This window comes from Phocoena phocoena, chromosome 16, assembly GCF_963924675.1.
Source record: "Phocoena phocoena chromosome 16, mPhoPho1.1, whole genome shotgun sequence".
Taxonomy (NCBI): domain Eukaryota; kingdom Metazoa; phylum Chordata; class Mammalia; order Artiodactyla; family Phocoenidae; genus Phocoena; species Phocoena phocoena.
Window position 1 is genome coordinate 15072639 of NC_089234.1, and position 25184 is coordinate 15097822.

The following is a 25184-nucleotide window of genomic DNA, read 5'->3' on the forward strand; positions in this document are numbered from 1 at the left end:
CAGATATGATATCTTTACTGCAATAAATAAACCCTACCCTTAGTACCTGGTAAGCAGATAATTTTTTAAAATATATGAATTGTAAAGTGGGATCTGGGTTTCTCACTTTCAAAAGGAATTTACAAATATGGAAGACAGGTCTAAAATAAATCCTGTAATGTTGTATTACATCATTATGCAGTTTAGACAGACAAGGTTTAGACAGACAGACATATATACAGACACAGAGCTGTATACCCACTTCTATAAATAAGTATAAACATGTGTGTCTTTGTAAATTTTCTGGCTCCATCTTCTGATAGGGTCTATAAACACATCAAAAAAATAATAAACATACCTAGTCCCCTAATCTTGGTTTTTAAATACCATTCTCTACTAAAAGTAATCTAGGTTCCTTAGGGGAAATGACTTACTCCAGCAGGGAAACTATAAGATGTAAACAGAATTTTTTTTTTTTTTTTTTTGCATCTCTGCCAGAAAGTGTAGAAATGCACTAGAGTGACTGGGGACATGTCTAAAGAATAGAGGAGCCTTATTGAAAGAAGCTCACGATGGCCAAATCTGGGATACTTTGAACGCCAAAATAAAGAATAGTAATTGATTATAGAACATTGATTAAAATAAAAATCCATCAATTGATACTGATATAAGTGAACACACAACTTGGGATATTTACAAGAAATAATATTACAATATCACTGTTTGGTAACCATCACAGTGATAACAAGAATGATCAATGGATGCTAAAACTAGTGTGTAAAAGTTTAATGAGAAACAAAATATTTACATAGTCTCAAAGTATCTCCACACAGTGTTTATTAATTTAAAATGGAAAAATTGTATCTTTACAGTGGAGAAACCTGGAAACACTTTAACTATTACTTTAACCAAGATATGAAAGTTAACCTCTGCATGAAAGTTCATAGCAGCCTCATTCAAAATAGCCCAAAGTGAAAACAACCCAAATGTCCATCAACTGATGAGTGGATTAACAATATGAGGTATATTCATACAGTGGAATATTATTCAGCCATAAAAAGAATTAAGTACAGAATTATACTACGGCATGGATGAACCCTGAAAAATTATGCTAAGTGAAAGAAGCCAGATGCAAAATGTCACATACTGTACATTCCATTTATATGAAATATTGAGAATAGGCAAATCTATAGAAACAGAAAGTAGGTTAGCAGTTTCCAGGAAATGGAGGGAAACGATATAGGAAAGTACAGGATTTCTTTTTGCGGTGATGGAAATACTCTGGAATTATTGATGGTTGCATAACACTATATACACTATATATACATAACACTATATATATACTATATATACTAAAAACCACTGAATTGTACACTTTAAATGGTTACAATGGAGAATTTTATGTTATATGAATTTTATTTCAGTAAAAGTTTTTTCCCAAAAAAAAAAATCCATAGAACACATTTTAGTGATCTACCAAAATGCAAACCCTGAATCTAATCATGAGGAAACATTAGACTCACCACTTTTTTAGTATTTCTAGAAGTATAGCTGAAATATTTTTTTTAACTGGAAAAAATACCAAATTTATAATTACAGTTGCAATGTAAATGATAATGACTGTAAATGATAATGTTTAATATGTTCCTTATATGTTAAAACATATTGTGCTTTTATTATTGTGTTTTAAAGGAACACAATAATAGAGAAAATGACTTCAACAATAGGACAAGAAAATTTGAGGTCTCTACTATCACAGAAAAGCCTTGACATAGAAGAAAAAAATGAAGATGTGGGCTCCTACTACAAGCTCTACAAACACATATGTGCAAAAAACGTTATGAGACACCTCATCTAACAAGGCTAACAAATCAAGACCATAGTGGCCCTGGTCCTCAAAATCATTACAGCAAATTAAAAGTCTCTTAGCAAAGGATAATACAGTACTAATTAATAAAACATCCTAACAATACAAAAGGAATCATTTTTGAGAAATAGGAATTCCTATAAATACAGGATGTTTTAGATAGTGCTTCCGTGGTACTATATTAATTCTGTACTTTAAACAATCTTTGAAATCACATATACTTGAAATATGTTTTCATATTAATGGTAATCTGGTTACATGAAATGATTTCTTCTAGCTTCTTAAATTTGGTATAATGAGAATTAGTTTTACATTAAAGTATTCAAAGCTAGTTTATTAAACTATCAAGTTTTTGTGATTTCCTAAAAATGTAGCTGCCAGAGGTTTTGGAAAATGATATAAGACAATTTTATAAATATGTTATTAGTTACTTATATTCTACTAAATACTGATGAACATGCTATTCATGATGTTTATCCTTGATAATTTCTCTGCATAATGAGTGTCTGAAATATAGTATATATGTATACTATATTTGTACTGCATACATATATGCATTTGTTGAATATATAACTAAAATAACTATTTAATAGGATACATACATTACATATGGGTGTGTGAATGTATTCAAATTTAGGAGAAACTGTCAAAACGTTTTTCAAATGCTTCTACTGGTTTGTACACACTTGGATTATCAATATTGTAAATTTTAACCATTTAAGTGGGTGTGTAGTGGTACCTGAATTTAAATAACCCTGTGGCTAATAAGGTTGAGCAACTTTTAAAATGCATTTTGGTCATTTGGATATCCTTTTGTTCAAGTCGCCTGCCCATTTTCTCTTGAGTCATCTGACATTTTCTTGTTGATCTGTAGTACTTCTCTACATATTCAGGAATAGAGACCTTTGTTGACTTTATGTGTTGCAAATATCTCCTACACTGCAGCTTGCCTTTTCACCTTCTTAGTGATATTTTTTAGACATACATAGTTCAGTCTATCCTTTTTCCTTTATTAAGAGTATTATTTAGATACTATTTTTAAAGTCTTTCTTTGCCAACAAAAGCAAAGATATTTACCCGTTATCTTCTACAATATTTATTATTTTACATTCCATACTTAGATTTACAATTGATCTGAAACTAATTTTTGTGTATGATTTGAAGCAGGGCCCTAAATTCATTTCTTTCAATTGTATACCAATTGGCCCAGAATAATTTATTGAAAAAACGACTGTGTAGTGCCAACTTTGTTACAGTAAGTGCCAATAAATGTGTAGGTCTGTCTGGGGAATTCCTATTTGCTACAATGGTCTATGTCCCTGTCTTTGCAGCAACACTTAATTACTGTAGCTTCGAATTCATGAAATCTAGGAGAGAAGTCTTCCAGCTTTGTTCTTCTAAAAGTTTTGGTTTAGCTATGATTGGTCTTCTGCATTTTCACATAATTTTTAAATAAGCATGTCAATTTCTAAAAGAAAAATGCTTTCTGCAATTTTGTTTTGGCATTACATTAAATCTAAAGATCAATTTGGGCAGAATAGATATCTCTACAATATTGTTTCAATTAATTATCATTATGTACCTTCCATTTATTTAGGTCTTCAATTTCTCACACGGTTTTTGAGTTTTCTATGGAAAGATCCTCTGTATATGTCATTACATTTACGTCTCAGGTTGTTGATGTTCTGATGATAAACTGTATTGCTTTTATTGCAATGCTTTTTAATTGTATTTAAAATTGTACTGCTTTTAAATCATCATTTTCTAATTGTTCCCGGTATACAAAATTATATTAGATTGGTTTTCTTTATATTGACCTTATACCTAGCAACCTATTACCCATATATCTTTTATACTTTGTTATTCCCTTTAACTTTAATTGTATTATTGCACTGGCTGGAAATGCCAATACAATGTTGAATAGAAACACTGATAGTAGCCATTCTTATTCATTTCTAAACTTAAAGGAAAATTTTTCAACATTACACTATAATTTTTGCAATAACGTTTTTCTATTGGTTTGTACCTTTTACCACACAAATAGTTTGCTTCTATTCCTATTGTATTTGAGTTTTTATCATGAATACTTGTTAAATTTTATCTAAACTTTCCTTTGCAACATTTGAGAAGATTATATGCCTTCACTTCTTTATTCTTTTAATGTGTTAATTACTCTGATTTTATGAATTTTTAATTAACCTTATATTCTTAGAGTGAACCCAAATGATGTATTATACTTTTCATAAATTGCTGGATTCACCTGATATTTTGTATCTATTTTCATGAAAAATATAACACTATAATTTCTTACCTGTAATATCTTTTTCATAGTTTTGTATCAAAGTTTTGCTAGCCCCATAAATTGCAAAATAATTATTTCTGTTCTCTGAAATTTTGTGAAGGACTGGTATTATTTCTTAAATATGTACTTCTTAAATGTTTGGGCAAATTCACCAGTAAAGTGATCTGGGCATGGAGAGTTTTGGGTTTTATTTTGTCTTGTTTTGTTTGTGCTTGTTTTTTAAGGGAAGAGCATTTCAAGTATAGATTCTATTTCTTTGCTATAATGTTATCCCAATTTTCTGTCTTTCCATGTGTCAATTCTGGTTTCATTTTTCTAGACATTTGACATGGTTCATTTGATTTTTTTTAAATTCACTGTCATACAGTTGCTTATCATATGCTTTTATTGTCTTTTAATGTCTGTGGAACTTAATGTCTGTAATGTCCTTTTTCATTCTGGATTTGGTTATTTGGAGAGATTGGTTCCAGGAGCCTCACGGATACCAAAATCCACAGATGTTCAAGTCCCTTATATAAAATGGCATAGTATTTCCATATACCTACACACATCCTCCTGTATACTTTAAGTCACTTCTAGGTTACTTATAATACCCAATACAATGTAAATGCTATGTAAACAGTTGTAAATATAATGTACATGCTATGTAAACAGTTGCTGGCACATGACAAATTCAAGTTTTCTTTGCTTTTTGGAACTTTCTGGAAAATTTTTTAATATTTTCAATCCATGGTTAGTTGAATCCACAGATGCAGAGGGCCAACTGTAATCTCTGTTTCTAAATCTGGGTAGGGATTTATCTATTATTCTTCACAAACAACCAACTTTGCTGATTTTTGGTGGCTATATGATCATCTCTATCATATGTTTGTTTTCTATCTCACTAATTTGTACTCTATCTCCTATTCTCTTTCTTTTCCCTATCTTTATTTACTTTATCCCTTCTTTGGGATTAATCTGCTGTTCTTTTCTTTTAATTTTTTTAACTTCTTAGACAGATTTTCAAGCTTTTTAAAATCTTTCCTAATAAATGCATTTAAAGTTATAAATCTCCCTCCTGGCAGCATCATAATCATCTTGATTTTGATTCAAAAGTTTTAAATACTTTTATACTTTTTGTATATTTTCCAAGCAGCATAGGGCTAGGTTTTATTTTTATACCCAGTCCAAAAATCTTTAGCTTTTGACTGGAATATTTGTCTCCTACATTCAGTGTAACTGGAATATTTACTTCCTCACATTTAGTATAATTGTAACATATTTGGAGTTAAATATACCATCTTCCTTTATATTTGTCCCAACTTTACTTTGTTCCCCTTCTATTCCTTTCTTGTTTTCTTCCAAATGCATTAAGTACTATTCTCATTTTTCCCTCTATTCACCTGTTGGATATACAGTGTTTTACTTTTATATTTTGTTGTTACCTAATGATTACAATATAAATCCTTAACTATTAATGTCTACTATAAATTAGTTTTTTATCAATTCCCATATGATACAAGGACCTTAGTAATGTTGAACACCATTTACCCTTCTTCCTGATTTATGTGCTGCTATTATCATCCATTTAAATTTTGTATATATTTAAGCCTCTATTACTATTATAGTATTATACAATAAATAATCACTTAGATATACCCTTTCCATTTCTCTATTCCTTCTAGTATCTAGGATCATTTTTCTTCGACTTCAATATTTTGAAGATCTATTTAGCATTTTCTTTATTTATTTAGTGTTTGCTGTATTGCAGGTCTGCTGCTGTCAAATTCATCTTGTTTTTCTGAAAAGTCCATGTTTTCCTTTCATTTTTTAAGGGTTTTTCACTGGGTGAAGAACTTTGGACTGATGATATTTTCCTCCAGCCATTTGAAGACACCATGTCTTCTAGATTCCATTTTTTCAGTTAAAAAAACCAGTTGTCAGTCTTAGTGTTGCTTCTTTAAAGAGAATATGCCTTTTTCCCCTCTGGCTGCTTTTCTCATTCTATTTGGGTTTTCATCAGTTTTACAGTGATATTTCTAAGTGTAAGTTTCTTTGTACTCACCCCCTTGGTACTCAAGGAATTTCTTCAATTTGTAGCTAGCTATCCTTTGTCACTTTTGAAAATTTTCAGTCATTTAAGACTTCAAACAGTGGTCCACGTTATCTTCTCAATCCTCTTCTTCTGGACCTCAATTACATGCATGTTAGAACATTTCCACAAGTCCCTTATAATTCTTTCCCTGTTTTATTTTTCATTCTTTGTCTTTCTTTATTTCAACATGGGTATTTCCTTCTGACCCATCTTCCATTTTTTTAATCCCCCCCTCAGCTGTGTCTAACCTGCTGTAAACATATCCAAAGAATTTTTAATTCATTTAATCTACTTTCTATTTCTATAATTTCCATTTCATTCTTTAGCAAAAACTTCCAGTTGTCTGTTAATATTTTCCTACTTTATATTTTAATTCCTTGATCATAAAATCCTTATTATTTTAAAGTTTCTGTCTGAAAATGCCATTATCCTATAGGTATATTTCAAATGGCTGGGTTTTTTTTCATGGCTTTTCTTTTCCTAAGCCTTATTATTTTTTATTTTGTAACAAATATTGTATATGAAATAATTTGAGGCTCTGTATGATATTGTCTTCCTCAAGAGAGGATTTACTTTTGCTCTGCCACGAGTTAGACTACGGGCAGAGCACCAAAACCAATGAAAGACCATGATGATTCAAAGATAAGTTTATACTGACTCATAGGTTTAGAACTTCAGGAACCTGACTACATTGTGAAGTGTGTAACAAGACCCCTATTCCTTGGCACACCTAGAAATCCATTTTGATCCTCCATATTGATTGACGAAAGTTCTGCTCAGTTTCTCAGGCAGTTTTCAGGATTTATAATTGTCTCAAGGACAAAAGTTGTGCAAAATGCCAATCATACCTCCCTTTTCATTCTATCTCTCCTTAATCTTGACCAACAAATAGGACTGTCTTTATATTCCTATGATGCCTTAAAAAGATGTAACTCCTAATTTTTCTCAGTGGAAATAGTAGTCCAGAATAATCCATTTCCCCATTGAAAAAGAATTTCTCTAAACACACATTTACTAATAGCTCAGCAAGGTAGCCTATCTACTAAAATATAATACTGCATTTTATTAAACTAAAAAAATGAAAATAGGAAAATTACCCAAAGGAAAAGTCTTCATTTTTTTAATTTCATCTTCCTTTTTTTAAATAAAGTGTAAATTAGAATATATGTTTGAAAGTGACAGTGAAGAGGATAGAACAAATCACAATTTGGTGGAAAACTGTATTTAATTTAAACACATAAAGTAATTTCATATAAGTTTAAAAGAATGTTTAGTGTTTAAAAACAAAAAGGGGGTCACTTCCCAGGCCCTACAAAAGAAAATGAGTACAACAAAAATTCTATTTTAAAACTTGTATACCTAGAAAAAGCAATTCACTAAATAGAAAACACGAGTGCAAATGAACACATAAAAATATGCTTATTCACTATAGCAATCAGGGTATGCACATTAAAATATCAGTACAATACCACTCACTTCCACTGCACTGGCAAAAGGAAAATATCCTCATAATTACCAAGTGTTGGTGAGACTACGAAGAAACAAGGGCACTTATACCCTGCTGGTGGAAGTGTACATTATCACAGTGACTTGAGAAGCAATTAGGCAACGGGTAGTAAAGTTAAGGATGTGAATATCCTCACACACAGCAATTTCACTTTTACGTATGTACCCTAGAGAAACTCTGGCATATGTGAAATGACCAGTACAAGATGTACAATGTACTTCTGCCCAATCTACTCACCAAGTCTTAGTGTTAACTTCATACTTATAAAGGTCATCTACCAATCCGTATTTGTTGCCTGGTAATGCTTTATAGCCTCCATGAACATAAATGGACTTTGTTATTTCATCATACACACTGGTATGGCCATATCCACCTTGAACAATAGCTCCTTTAGTTTCCGGAACAAGCCAAGTGTTTGATGCTGTAAGAGAAAGAAGATAAATCATGAACTCAAATAGTATTTAGAAATAAAACTAATATACCACCAAACTACCAACAAGTTCATTCTAATACCACATTTTATGAGTAAAGTATACCTAATAATTATTTAATTAAAAAAAATTATTAAATATGTGCTAGGTGGTTAAGAATCCGCCTGCCAATGCAGGAGACACCGGTTCAATCCCTGGTCTGGGAAGATCCCACATGCCACAGAGCAACTAAGCCCATGTGCCACAACTACTGAGCCTGCACTCTAGAGCCCGTGAGACACAACTATTGAGCCCACGTGCCACAACTACTGAAGCCCATGTGCCTAGAGCCCATGCTCTGCAACAAGAGAAGCCACCACAATGAGAAGCCCACGCACCACAACAAAGACCCAACGCACACAAAATAAATAAATAAATTTATTTTTAAATATGTGCTAGTTAGTTACTATGTTGGGTGCTAGGGATTGAAGGTAAATAAGACTGGTCTTTTTGCAAATTTTAATTAAACACTGAAATATTGAAAATACCTAATTTTTGTATGTGAGAGAGAAAATGAAAACTTTATTCTCACATACATTTCTGTATTTGTAAACAAACCTGAAAAAAAAAGACTTAACAAATAGTTTATGAGAGCCTATTATGCCACAGGCTCTGAGTTTAGCCACTGATATTACAAAGACTAAAATTAAGATATGACTCTTGCCCTTAACAATTTTTAGCACTCTGCTGGTCTTTTATCTCTTGGTTATGAGTCCCACTGTCCCTTCTAAGAGTGCTTTGTATTACTGATAAAAACCTAAAAATTAAATTTCCAAGACTCACTGACAGATGTGTTACCGTCAGGTTCCACCAATGAAAGTACTGGGGAGAGCTTAGAAGGCAAAAGGAAGAAAGATTCTGCTTTCTTCTCTAACAGAAGGAACAGGTAGGTGACTACAGTAGGTAATGGCAGTGGTGGTTTTATAGCAACAGCAGCAGGGGTACCACCTGCGCAGTGGCAGCAGTAGCACCTACAGTAAGTAGCTCAATTACAAATGTGGTCCTAAGCTCCAGCCTGGGTATGTAGCAGCTCCAGATTTCTGGGTGATCCCCTCATTTTGGTGTCTCTAGTATTTTGGTAATTAACTCCCTATATTAAGTTCCCATTCTGCTTGATATATCTAGAGGGGACTCTTATTTCTATGGCAAATTCACTAAAACAAGGCCCAATCATATGAAAGACATGTTTTTAAAAATAAGAAGATGAAAATACACATCTCCTTGGCCTTAAAAAATTTAGATTATAAAGAGCAACTCTACAGAATTCTATTATTAGTCTTTAAATATCCACCCAGACCACACTTCCATCTTCCCCCTAACTTCTCACCTCAACTTTGGCATACTAGACAACTCACTGAAAATACTCAAAGCAAATACAGAAAATAAAGATGATACTTAAAAATCCTTCACACACAATTTTAAGGTAGTGTAGAATGTGATACTTCAACAGTCATAAAAGAAGTATCAAAAAGGGTTGTTAAAGCCAATTTTACTTAGAGAAAACTAAACATATTTGAAGAAATTTCAGAGTACTCTTGTAACTAATGGGCATTACATTTTGGAAGTAATTTCCAAAGAATGAAATTAATAATAACTTAGGAACAATTTCTTTAATATACTTCAAACACTTATTAAAGCCATATATATATATATATATATATATATATATATATAAAGCTATATATATGGCCAAACTGAAGGTTTTCATGTTTTTATTCACTCTCTTCTTAACAAAAGAAGATAAACATACTTCTTATCAAAAGATATTGTAGCAATAAAACGTATAATGCAAAAGTGAATGTTACCTTCTGCTCTAGCCCACTATCTAGAGGTATTTTTCACAAATTGCTATGTTCAGAATATTTTCGAACTATAATTCTGAATATTTTATTACAATATACAAAATGACTTGCATGTACATACATACCTGTAAATATTTGTACCAAAAAATCATGGTATTTTACAACTATTTTTTCACTTAACATCTGGGACATCTTTTCAGGTCCCATTTTTCATTTTTTATCAGCTAAATTCCATTGTATTGATGATACATAACTTATTTAAGTAACTCTACATTGTGACTCATTTAGGTTTCAATTTGTTCTTAAAAACAATGATGGCATAAACTAAAAGTTGCTCTGGATCCACTCTAACAGACCTCAGAAGCAATCCCTCAAAATGCTTACACTGGAAGCTTAACCCCATGTTAGTACAAAGTCCAACACTCTTTAAAGGAATACAGCAAAGTCCAGCAGCCAACAAGGTAAAAACATACAATGCTCAAAATGCATTAAAAAATTAACAGGCACAGAGGGCAAAGAAAATATGACCCATAACAAGAAGAAAAATCAATCAATAGAGACAGAAATAACAAAGATGATAGAATTAAAAGCTATTGTAAAAAAGCTATTGTAAATATACTCAAATATGTTCAATAATGTTACAGAAAACATGATAAGGGAAAAATGGAAGATAAAAAAGACTCAGAACTCCTGGAAATGAAAAATACATTGTATAGAATTAACACAAGGTTAGACACTCTGGAAGAAAAGAACAATGAATTTAAAATATGGAAATAGAAACTATCCAAAATGAAGCACAGAAAAAAACAAACAAAAACCCTGAAAAAAAATGAACAGAATATCAGGGACCTGTATGACAATATCAAGTAGTCTAATCTACTATGATAGAAGTCCAAGAAGTGTGGTGGTAAGGTAGACAGAAATGATGTTTGAAAAAATAGTTTCTCAAATTTAATGAAATCTATAAATCCACAAAACCAAGAAGATCAATGGTATACAAGCAGGAGAAAAAAAAAGAAATAAAGAAACCCACGCCAAGGAATAGCATGAAGTGATTAAGATGCACAAGCAGAACAAAAATAAGAATGCCAGTTGACTTCTCAACAGAAAGCATGCAAGTTAGAAGACAGTGAAGTTACACTTTTAAACTACTGAGAAGGGGGAAAAAACCCATTAACCCAGAATCTATACCAAAAAATAACTATCAAAGTAGAATTCTACATCCCACAAAATATTTCCCAAAAGTGAAAGTAAAACAAAACCTTTTTCAGATAAAGGAAAAAAAAAAACCACAGAGAGAATATGTTATTGCAGACTTGCTCTATAAAAAAGTGACCAAAATAAGTTCAAGCTGAATGAAAATCATACTTGAAACCAGCCAGAATCTGGATTTATAGAGATGAATGAGGAGTATAGGAAATATCTGATATGTGGGTAGATAAAGGTGTCATTTCTCATTTTCCCTCCCAGTACATGATAATTAAGTGTCCAAAACAAAAAGTATAACAATTTGTTATGGTCTTCATAACATATGAGATATGATATTAAAAGAGGGAAATGCAGGGATACTAGTCTGAGTTTCTGACACTATATGTGAAGTGGTAGAACATTAATTAAAGGTAGAATCTGAAAAGATAAATAAGCATATTGTAAACTCTAGAGTAACCTCTACAAAAATAAAATTTTAAGAACTCAATAAATTAATAGTCCTACAGATTCAAGAAGCTGAGCAAACCACAAATAGAATAAATTCAAAGAAATTCACACCACAATGAAATCGCTGAAAACTGAAAGTGCAGAAAACATCTCAGAAGCAGCTACAGAAAAATAACAAATTACCTATAAGGGAACAACAGTTAATGACTATGATTTTATCCTAAGAAACCATGCAGGACAGAAGGAAGTGCTGAAAAATAACTATAACTATAAAAATAACTATAACTCAGGATTCTATATCTAGCAAAAATATTCTTTAATGATGAACATAAAATGAATAGATTCTCAGATGTAAAAAAAATTAAGCTGATCCATGGCCAGCAGACCTACTCTAAAGGAAATACTAAAATAAGTTCTTCAGGCAGAAAAGACAACAGAAGGAAACTGGGACTGAAAGAGGACAATTTATCATTAGAACCAACAATTCTAATTGTGTAAACACCCAATAACAGAACATCTAAATGAGTGAAACATACATGTAAAATAGATAACCAACAAGGACCTACTGTATAGCACAGGGAACTATACTCAATATTTTGTAAGAACCTATGAGGGAAAAGAATCTGAAAAAAACAGATACATATGTATACATAACTGAATCTCTTTGCTCTACCCCTGAAACTAACACAACACTGTAAATCAACTATACTTCAATTTAAATTAATTTTAATTACATATTAAAAATTAAAAATAAGTAAATGAGTGAAGCAAAAACTAATAGAACTTAAAAATGAAACAGATATATTCACAATCGTAACTGGAGGTTTCTATACTGGTTTTTCAAGAACTAAGAAAAATACTGAACAGAATATCAGTAAAGATATAGAAGACGTGAATAACTCCATCAACCATAATATAACTGGCATTTATAGAACACCCCAACCAACTAGAGTAGAATGCAGATCTTTTCAAATTCACATGTAACATTCACCAAGGTAGACCATATTCTGGGTCAGAAAATAAGACTCAAGAAAAATTTTAACTGTAAAAAACATAGTATTTGACAATAACAGAATTAAACAAGAAATAATGGCAAGAAAGATATCGGGAAAACCTTCATATATTTGAATCAAACAAAATACTACTAAACAATCCAGGAGCCAAAAGAAAAAAACACACACGAAAAAATAGAAAACATTTTGAACCAAATGGAAACAAAAAATGCAACATTTCAAAATGTGTGGGATACAGCTAAAGCAGTACTTAAAGCAGTCATTCTCAACAGTGGTTCCCTAAAGCATCAATTGGAATTACGTGGAAACTTTTTAAAAATGCAAATTCCCTGGCACCAATCCTGACATAATCAATAAGAAAATCAGGGATTAGGGCACAGCAATCTATTTTAACAACCTTCTAGGTGATTCCTATGCATCAAGTGTGAGAACTACTGGCTTAGAAGGAAATTTATAACGATACTTATATTTTTAAAAAGAAGAAAAAGGGCTTCCCTGGTGGCACAGTGGTTGAGAGTCCGCCTGCCGATGCAGGGGACACGGGTTCGTGCCCCGGTCTGGTAAGATCCCACATGCCGCGGAGTGGCTAGGCCCGTGAGCCATGGCCGCTGAGCCTGCGCGTCCGGAGCCTGTGCTCCGCAACGGGAGAGGCCACAACAGTGAGAGGCTCGCGTACCGCAAAAAAAAAAAAAGAAGAAAAAGGTCTCAATCTCAATTCAATGATCTATTCTTCCATCTTAAGAAATCAGTAAAACAAGAGCAAATAAAACTCAAAGAAGAAAAGAAATGTAACGAAGCATTAATCATTATGATAGAAAACAGGAAACAAAAGCTGGTTATTTGAAAAGGTCAATAAAATTGATTAACCTATTAATCTCTAGTCAGACAGACAAGAAAAATAGGACACACATAACTCATATCAGATATAAGAGGAGATACCACTACAGATTTCACAAATATTAAGTATAAGGGAATATAATGAACAGCTTTATGCCAATAAGTTTAACATCTTAAATGATATGGACATATTACTTAAAAACACAAACTACCAAATTTCATTCAAAAAGAAATTGATAATTTGAATATTGCTAACATTTATTAAAGAAAATAAATGCCATAGTCAAAACCTTTCCTACAAAGAAAGTTTCTGGGCCAGATAGTTTCACCGGTGAACTCTACCAAACATTTAAAAAAGAAATAATACCAATTCTACACGAACTCTTACAGAAAATAGAATAGAAACACTCCCCAAATTTTACCACTCCCCAAATCATTTTACCATTACAGCCTGGAAAAGCACACAAAGACATTACAAGAAAAGTAAACTATAGTCCAATATCTCTTATGAGCATAAACATAAAAATCCTTAACAAAATGTTTGCAAATCAATTCTAGCAGTATATGAAAAGGTAATACATTATGGCCAAGTGGGATTTATCCAAGAATGCAATAGTGGCTTAACATCTGAAAGTCAATGTCATTCACCATATTAAGAAATCAAAGAAAATAAAAGAACAAATGATCTTCTCAATAGATGCAGAAAATTATTTGACAAAATTTAACATTATTCATGAAAAATACTCAGCAAACTAGGAATAAAAGTGAATTTCCTCCACCTGATAAAAGGCATTAAAAAAACATACCACTAATGTAATACTACAGTAATTAAAAGACTGGAGCTTTCCCTCCTAAAATATGAAAAAAAAAGACAGGAATGTCTGCTCTCACTACCTCTACTCAATATTGTACCAGAGATCCTAGCAGTATAATAATAAAAGGTATATAGATTGAAAAGGAAGAAGAATGCTTATTAGCATGGGCGTAACACATGATCATCTATATAGAAAATAAGAAAGAATCTACCAAAAAGCTACAAGGAATAGTAAGTGTGTTCAGCAAAGTTGTAGGGTGCCAAATGCTGAAATATACCATGCCCATGAGTTAGAAGACTCAATATGGTTAAAGGCTCAATTTTCCCCTTTATAGATGTAATGCAACCCCAATTAAAATCCCTACATGCTTTTTCTTAATAAACTGACAAGCTGATTCTAAATTTTACATGGCAATGTGAAGGACCTAGAAGAGTCCAAAACTTCTGAAAACAAAACAAAGAAAAACAAATGATGGAGGACTGACACTGCCCGATTTACAAAGCTACAGTAATCAACAGAGTGTGGTATTAAACATAATATACATCAACGGACCAAAGGTCGACTCATACATAAATGGTCAGTTGACTCTTCAACACATGTACCAAGGTAATTCAATGGGGAAAGGAAACTCTTTCAACCAAAGAACAACTGTATATTTATTTCTTTAAAAAAATCTCAGGCCTTAAGCACCCAGGCTGGTCACTTTCAAGTGAGAAGCTCCATCCATTTACTGCTATACCTTATAAATATTATCATTCATAATTAATGAGTGAATTTACTGCAGGGGCTCAATTTTAAAAATGTACAAAATCACTGCCTTTCTTCTATACTTATCATAGCTATTGAAAACTGTAATTCTTTTTTTTTTTTTGCTTATTTGAATTTGCAGACTTTTATGTATTGTTATTTATTACTTGAGTAATAAAAAAGAGGGATAATGAGAAAAATGAGAAAAAGTCACTGGTGTGAAGCAATTTGATTATGTTGTAAATCATATCTTTTTCTACATGTTTCTTATTATCATTTGCTATTGTTATCATGACATAGGAAAGGCAAGGAAACACTGCTTTATACTAATTTTTAGCACTGCTCTTTTTATCCTGATTCCAACCTTTGTATATATGACCAACAAATAAAGCTTTGTTAAAAAAAAAAAAGAAAAAAACTCAGAGTTTACTTCACACCATATATGAAATTTAACTCAAATAGATGATAGATCTGAGGTTGGAGCCCAAACTAAATACCTAGAGAAAAACCTTTACGATCTTGAGCTTGACAAAGATCTCTTAGGTAGAACACGTTGATAAATTGTATTTCATCAAAATTTAAAATCTCAGCCTTTTAAAAGACACTGTAAAAATGAAAAGGTATGCCACAACTGGGGGAAAATATTTGCAAAACATATATCAGAGAAAGGACTAATATCCAGAATATATTAAAAATTCTTATAGCTCCATAATAAGAAGTCAAACAACCCAACTTTCAAAATGGACATAAAGTATGAACACACATTTTACCAAAGAAGATAAATAAATGGCAAATACTGAAATAAAAAGATATTCAGTATCATTAGTCATCAGGGAAATGCAAATAAAAACCGTAAGATATCACTACAATTCCAGAATAGCAAAAATTAAAAAGAAAACAATACCAAGTGTTGGTGGGGATGTGAAGTAACTGGAACTCTCAGACACTGCTGGTGGGTTGTAAATGGTAGTATCACTTTGGTAAATAGTATGGAAGTTTCTTATAAAGTTAAACACATAACTGCAAATAACCCAGCAGTCCCATTCTACAGCACTTACACAAGAGAACGGAAAACATATGCCCAAACAAAGACTTGTATGCAAATATTCATAACAGCTTTTATTCAAAAGACCTAAAAACTGGACTCAAATGTCCACTAACTAGTGAACACATAAACAAATTATACCTTATTCATACAATGAAATACCATTCAAGATTAAAAAGAAGCAAACTACTGACACGATCAAAAGTTTAGATGAATCTCAAAATTATTATGCTAATACAATGAGACCACATACCACATGATTTCATTTATATGAAATTTGAAATGAGGCAAAACTATATTGACAGAAAACGGATCAGTGGTTACCTGGAGCTAGAGGATCATGAGAAATTGATGGCACAGGGTCATGAGTAAACTTTCTGGAGTAACAGAAATGTTCTATATCTTAACTGAGGTAGCACTTACACAACTATATCGATTTGTTAAAGCTTATCAAGTTGCACTCTGATGTTTTTATACACACACACATATGTGCTGGTGACAAGTAAATCTGCCTTTCTCAGCCTCCCTCACTTAGTATATGGCATCTCCATTCTTCTAGTTGCTCAACCAAACATCTTAGAGCTATCCTTGACTCCTTTTCCTCACATTTTACATGATGTCTCAGTGATTCCTGTTGTCACCACTTTCAAAACAAATCTAGAATCCAACAACTCCTCACCACCTTCCCTGCTAACACATTATTCCAAGACAATATTATTATTCACGTGAATGACTGATCACTGGAAGTGCGCAATACAGGAGAAAAGATTTTTATTAAGTTAATTGTTAATTTTATTAAGTTAATTGTTAAATAATTGTTAATTTATTAAGATTTTTATTAAGTTAATTGCTAAAGATTTTTATTAAGTTAATAGACTGGCAAGGATACCTTGGGATCACTATAAATAAAGCACCAACTGTTTTATTACTCCCCACCATGGTGCCAAGGGGAAATTTAAGCCAAGCAAGACCCAGCTTGCATGAATGTTTCCCTTACTTTACCCACACTGTAAAATTACATAACCAAGCCAATCTCCTTTCCCTGCTCTCTCAAGCCATTTTCAGACCTGCTTGGGAGCCTGCCCTGCACACGTCAGAAAGCCTCATTTTGTAAATAATAAGTCTTTCATACTCTCTTGGTATTCGTGTTTCATACTCTCTTGGCACCATCGGCCTCAACATCCAAAGCAAATATTGGGGATTCCCTTCTGCGGGATGACCACGATATATCAGAATACAATAATAGTCTTTATGGGAAATGCAGCAAAAAGATTACTAAAGGTAAAGATCACTACATATGAATTTTAAAAGATCAATATTCCAAGAGAGTAAGAAGCTTCAAAATATATAAAGCAAAAATTGAAAAAATTATAAGGAAAAATTTACAAAATCAACATCATCATGGAAAACTTAATGTACCCTTTCCAGCAATTGACAGAACAGTCAAAATATCAGTAAAGATCTAAAAGATTTGAACAACACAAGTAATTAACTAAACTTAATAAACAAATGTATTAGGTCATTTTGGAAAAAAGGTCTGGCACTTTCTTAAAAAAGTAAAGATATATCTTCCTCCTGACCCAACCAACATCCTTAGGTATTTAGACAAGAGAAATAAAAACATGTCTACTGGTTGACTTGTACAAGAATGGTCACTGAAATTTTATTCATGACAGCCCAAAACTGGAAACAGCCCAGGTGTTCATCAATGAGAAAATGAACAAAGAAACTGCAATGTATTCATACACTGAAAAAGCACGCAACAAAAAGGAACAAATTACTAATAAACACATCATGTATAAATTTCAAAAGCATCATGGTGAGTGAAAGAAGTCTTATTTTAAAAAGGGTGCATGATGTGTGATTCCCCTTACATGAAATTCCAGAACAGGCAAAACTATTTGATGATGAAAAAAATCAGGAAGCAGGGCAGGTATCAACTGGGAAGGATCAGGAGAGAACTTTCTCAAGTAATGGTCAGTGTCCTATGTCTTGATATGAATTTGGGTTACAGATGTATGTTTTGTCAAAACTCATTGAATTGTACACAAAATTTGTGCATTTCACTGTATGTAACTTTTACATTAAAAACATGATGTTTTTATGCACCAACTGTTTTATTACTCCCCACCATGGTGCCAAGGGGAAATTTAAGCCAGAACTACAGAACTCTAGTTAACAACAGGCATGCTATTATGTTTAGAAGTGTACTAATGTTTGCAACAGTCTTTATGATGCACCAAAAAAATAGATAGATGGATAGAGAAATGGATACATACACTGGTAAGTGAAAAAGCAAAAGATTAATTGTAGAAGGTAAGTAGTATGTCTATGAGAATTCACTGCACAATTCTTTCAACTTTTATGTATTTTTGAAATATTTCACAATAATTTTGAGGGAGGAAGCCTACAGGATATGTTCTGTGACCATAGTACAATAACCTAGATATTAGTAATAAAAAATAAATAACTAGAAAACCCCATGTTTGAACATTTTAAGCTGCACTTCTAAATAACCCATTAGTGAAAGAAGAAATTAATATGGAATCTTAAACACATGTTGAGCTAAATAACAATTAAAATACTACATACCAAATCATGTAGGATATAACTATAGCCATGTTTACATTGTTTATGTTACAGCTTTAAATGGATATATTTTTAAAAATTCAATGAAGAAAACCTGAAAGATAATGAATTAAGCATCAATATAAAAAGGAAAAAAGCATAACAAATCAAAATATATTAAAATGAGGTCATAATAAAAATAAGAATTAATAAAACAGACGAATATATTAAGAAAATCAATAACCTCAAAAGTTGGTACTTTGAAAAGTATTAAGATTTACAATCTTGTGGAGAATCTGATCAAGACAAAAAGTAAGAAGACCCAGGCAGCCAATATTAGGAATATAAAAGGGGATAGGGCTATAAAATATTTTAAACTTCACTAAAAGCATTAGTATGAAGAACTTTAGATCAATACATTGGAAAATTTAGATAAAATGAACAAATTCTGAAAATAAAATCAAGTTACCAAATCTGACGAGAGAAAAAACTTGAGTAGTCTTAGAACTATCAGATAAATTGAATCTGTAATTTTAAAATCCTGCCACAAAGAGAATTCCAGATGACTTACACCAAGTATTTCTAGGAAAAGCAGTAACAACTGAAAGTCTTCCAGACAGTGGGAAGAATTATACTGGCTAGCAAAACAGAAACTGTTTCTCAAAAAGTTATCTGTAAAAAAAAAAAAAAAAAAAAAAGTTATCTGTAGAAGAGATTATGGCTTTACTCCAAAACCCCTAGAGGTTTGCATTGTGATTCTCCAAAAAAAAAAGTTAATAATTTTTAATATCAGCAAGTATCCAATTAGTGTTCAGATTTCTAATTATATTATAAGCTGCTTCTTTATTTTTTTTGGAAGTTTGTTGGAATCAGGATCTAAATGAGATCCACACATTGAAGTTGCCTGATGTGTCTACTGAATCTCTTTTAACCTATACATTCTCATCTTTATTTTTTTTATTGCCAGTAGTTTGTTCTTCAACATTTTTTGTCAATTCCTAGGATGAAGGCATAGAAGTTGTACTTATTAAATCGACCTAATAAAAGGAGGAGTTAATTAAATATTTAGATACCAGAATTATGAATCAAAAGTAATGATGAGCTGAAACTATTTTAACAATATGTCAAGCCCTTCACTGAGATTACAACATTAAATTGACAAGTACAGGATAAAGTATACCTTACTCCCCAGCAGTTATATAAACAACAAAAACCAATGAACTAAGTAAGAAGTTTTGTTGTCTGTAGGCTAACTATAAGTCAAAATAATAATATTAGTATAAAGTATAAATTTAGGTTGCAATAAAAATATTAATAAAAGATGCCCAGAACAAGGGAAAGCAATGGTTTCACATTAGATCCTGCTCTGTTAGGCTCTGATAAGTTTGAATAGATCATCACAGTACAGTCTGTCCTGTGATAGGAGTGTGATAAAGATGACTAAGGGTCAACTCAGATAATGTGTATCTTATATTTACATAATCCTGATTTTGCCATTTACTAGCTGTGTGATCACTGGCCAGTTGTGTGAGACATCTGTGCCTCAGTTCCCTTATCTGTAAAATGGGGTAAAAAGAGCACAAATTTGCATGTTCACGCTGAGGACTAAATGAGTTAATACTTGTGAAATGCTTACACCACCACCTAGCACATAGTAAGGCCTGTTATTATTATTAGAAAATATTCTTGAAATCATTAACATCTGTGTTAAGGTAAATCATTAACATCTTGTTAAAAAGATGTGAGTGGAAAGCTTGTTATGTGAAGACTGAAGGAACTAAGATGCTTATGTAAAGAATGGAAGATAAGCTGAAAATGAGATATCTCAAAATATTTTAGGGTCAATATGTGGAAGAGTGATTAAATCGCACATGTACAGTTCTATATAGTCATGAAAAACCAAGTACAAATTACAAGAAATGCATATTTCTTCTAAACATAAATAAAATTTTTAAATATGTAAAATAATCGGATGGCTACCTTTTAAGAGACTGACACTTCCATCAATGAAACAATGCTGAGCACAGACAGAGAACCAGAATTTTCTGAATCCTGAATGCACATCTACTAAAATTTTTCAATATAACCAACGCATATTTTCAAATATATGTATAATATTTACATAGCTTATAAAGTTTTAAAAGCAAATGGTTTAATTCCACTTACCAAAACTAAAGTATTTTTATTGTGGTATTTTTGGAAACATTTAGTAAATATAAAAATGTATACCATATTAACAGTGGCCTCTGTCACACAAACCTAGCAATTTATTAAAATATTTTACTTATTACTTTGCAACTGCTTCACGTTACCTAATTAGTTCTGAAAGTTCTTCACAAATGAAACTACACAACAAATGCCAAACCTAATTTAAGCACAGTTAAAGTCTGTGCTCTGATTCCTACGATTGAATTATTTTTAAAGGGGAGATTTCATGTATTAAAAATTCCTAATTCCCACCATCTAACATTGTGTTCTGTAGATCTATATTTCCAGATAACCAGTAGGTTGAAAGCAATGTCCAATTTACACTTGAAATTCACCACAGAATTTTGAAAAAACATGTGATGTTAAGAACTGAAGAGAAGAGAAAGCCATATAGTATCACTACACTTAACAGAGAAAAAAATTACCTTCCTAAAAATACACTATCTAATGGTTTTTAAATCAAAAGAAAAAAGTTAACATAAAATGACATTAATAATGGCTTCCCAACTATACCTCCCAAATCCTAAAGGCATGAAAAATAGTACAGTGAAACATTAATATTATACTAACATTGAGATTCACATTGAGATTCTTAGAAAGTTTATGAGGTATTGCTAACCTAAAGTGAAACAAATTTCCCTCAGGACTAACCCGGAAGTTAGTAAAACCATGCACATAAATTCCCCTCTGAGATTTATAGATTCCCTAAAAATCCTATAATTCTAAGTACAGCAAAAAGGACAAACTGACATTTCCTTTACTGCCAGCTTAAGTTCACAAGAATTCTTATTGAAATATATATCCTATATAACCAAATATGAGAAAACATACATCTCTTTCCTCTAATGTATTTTAGCACTTTTAGGTATAATTTCAAAGATACAAACAGGTTGCAAGAATAGTCAAAGGATTCCCATATACCCATTACTCTGATTCACTAATTGTTAACATTTTGTCCCGTTTGTTTTAGCATTAGTTTATTTCCCTCTCTACATCTCTTTTTCTTTCACACGTATACATGCACGTGTGAACACACCACACACACACACAACAGAAATGATTATTTCTATTACCCCTAAATATTTTGGTGTATATCTTAAGAACAAGGATTTTGTTTTAGTTTAACATTTACACACTGTTTAATACACATATATATTTCATTTTGTGAACTGAATTGCGTCCAGTGTAGAACCCAGTCTTGTATCACTTACCATATTCAGCTGTCAGGTTTCTCTAGCCTTCTTTAATCTGGAACGATTTTTCAGCCTTTCTTCCTCTCTCATGACATTGACATTCTTGAAAAATAAACCTCTCCCCCTTATTAAATAAAATGTTCCTCATTTGAAGTTTATATGATATGCTTCATGATTAGATTCAAGTATACAGTCCCAGTTAGAATACTGTAAGCCAGAGGTCAGTAACCTATGTTCCTTGGGCCAAATCTAGTCAGCCACTCATTTTCACAAACAAAGATGTACTGGCACACTGGCATGTTCATTCATTTACATATCATCCATGGCTTGCTTTCAAACTTCAATGGAAGAATTGAATAAATCAGAGACTGTATGATCTACGAAGCCTAAAATATTTACTTCATAAGACTTTACAGAAAAAGTTTACAGAACTCTGCTCTAAGTGATGTTTCCTTTAGCAGGTACCATATCCGGAGGCACACAATGTCCAGTTTCCCATGGTTTGTACTATTAATTTTGATCACCTGGACAAGGTTCTAACCGATTTTTACACTACATAGTTACTATTTTTCCCCTGAACTCTATAAACAATCTATGGGAAAGACACTTAAATATCATGCACATCTCATCAAAAATTCATTCCCAACCCCACAGATTTAGCATCTATTGTTGATGCTTTTCTAAATTAATTTTTACTATGATTGTTGCAAAATGATTATTTTTCAACTCCAGCAATGCCAGTTAGCATTCTGTGTAGGAAAGAGGCTTCTCCTCTATTTGTGCCTATCAGTCTGTGTACGCTCATGGATTCCTATTTTTTCAGTGGTTTGTAGTTTATTACTTTCCTATTCTGATGCTCAAATTATCCCAGACTGTACAACGGAAGCCCCTTCAAGCTGACCCTTATGTTCTTTTGACGTAACCCAGAATTTTCTTGAGCACTTCCATATTTAACATAAAAGATGTACCAAGCTCATCTTTATTTTTCCCTACCACAGCCCTAAAATCAGCCATTTCTCCAAGGAGCCCTGTTTCTTTCCATAGGAATTTTATTAAAAACTATATCTGGGAATATGTGGAATCAACAGGTTCACTACTACTGCAGTATCTTCGCTCCTAAACCTTTCTGAAGAATCAACAAGTATCTGTAACCATCTACCTTCTAATCATAAGGTCATGCTGATACCTCCAATTCCAATCAATCCAGGCAGGACTCTCCCTGGCCTTCTCCATTTCATATTTGTATCTCCTGTCTTCCACAATGGTAACGCTAGTTCCCAGAAGTATCAACACATTACTCATTCTTTCAGTCTAACCATACATCTAAAGTAATTTCAGAATTGTTTCACCAAAACCTTCAAAATACAAACCTAAAAGACTTGTTGGCAGTTCTTCCCCACAACCACACGTACACTAAAGGCAAACACCGTGTTAAAAACTCACTTGGATTAGTTCTTTTCGCCCCCTTTCAGCATGACTGTATTATTCATTTGAAACACAGTTGGGTTCATTAGTTTCAGTTTGCATTACTCTAGAGCTTTCTTTTCTTCCTTTCCTTGTTGATTTAATTTTTATATATAGATAATATATGTTTCTAAAGGCAATATGCTTCTGAAAGTCCAAACTATTTTTTAAAAAGACAAACTCAGGGAACATATTTTCATTTTTCATTTCCTACCCTTTCCACACCATTCTCCACTGCCCCTTGTAAGTAATCAACATCACTGCTGTCTGGTTCATCCTTCTGCTGTTTTTTGCTCATATAAGCAGGCATAAGTATATTTTCTAATTTCCCTTACTTCGCTAATGTACAAAAAGTAGTACATTATATATACTATATACTTGATCACAACATATCATATAAATCACTCCATTTAATTTCACAGCTCATCATTATTTTCTACAAATGCATGACCACTAATGTGGGTGTAACAGAGTTTATCCACCGCTCTCTTACATTTAGCATTGAGGTAGTTTCCAAATAATGTTACAATAAATAACCTTGTGCATACAAAAAAAAACGTATTTTTGTGTTTCTGGAGCTGTATCTGCAGGATAAATTCCTTGGAATGGAACTGATATGTATTTCTGTTAGATACTTAAACAGTTTTAAAACATAGCCCAAATTCTCTTAAACTCTTACCACTGATGTGGGATCTATGAACCCTCCCTTTGAATCAAAGGGTTTGTGACTGCTTCAATCAAGAGAGTACAGACGTGTGCTCTGTGACTTCTAAGGCTAGGTCATAAAAGCTATGCAGCTTCTGCCTGGTTTTGTGGAATGCTTGTTCTTCTGATGTTCCTTCTTAGGACACACTTCTAAAACTCAGCTGGTGTGCTGAGAAGTCCAAAGTGCATGCAGACCGTTTAAGTTACCTACAAACTGTCCCAGTTGAGATTAGCCTTCAGCCATCACAATTGAGACACAATATATATGAGTGAAAAGCCTGCAGATGATTCCAGCCTCCCCCCCACTCAAATCACCCCAGCTGTTCAGGTCTACCCAGATGAGGTCCCAGATATCACAGAGCAGCGAGAAGCCACCCGTTCTATACTCTGCCCATCACAGACTTCCTTATCTAGTCGACTGTGTTTCTGGACTTTTATTCTATACTATTGTCCTTCTGTACATGCATGCCACATTATCACACTGTCACACTGTTCTAATTATGGAGACTTTGCAGTATGCTTTAATAAATAGTAGGACAAGTCCCCTCATAGCACTTCCTTTGTAATCTTTTCCTAGCTATTCTTACATGTTTACACATAATTTTCTATTTCTGTGCTAAATGTACGAGGTTTAAGTGGCAATGTTATACTTGCTTTCTAAAAGAAATTTGTGAGTTTTCCTTCCTTTTATTCTCTAAAAGAGTTTAGGAAAATTGGGACTATCTTGTTACTAAGTTTGCTAAAATTATCCTGTAATATCACCTAAGCTTGGTGCTTTCTCTATTTTTTCCTATGGAAATTACTCTATATAAACTTTCTATCTCTACTGGGTTCAATTTTGGGAAACTTATTTTCTAAGAAATCATCCATTTCTTCAAAGTTTTCAAGTTTATTTGTATAGATATACAAAGCAGTCTCGTATTTTTTTTAAA

The 25184-nt window shown here is 32.4% G+C and overlaps 1 protein-coding gene across 1 annotated transcript in view; it reads right to left on the reverse strand.

The window, feature by feature from the left end:
• The window catches only part of ATRNL1 (attractin like 1), a 691263-nt gene that overhangs the window by 592938 nt on the left and 73141 nt on the right, over positions 1-25184 (reverse strand). The window contains exon 9 of the mRNA XM_065893763.1: positions 7967-8150. Coding sequence (XP_065749835.1) covers positions 7967-8150 — 184 coding nt within the window. The remainder of the gene's footprint in view (positions 1-7966; positions 8151-25184) is intronic.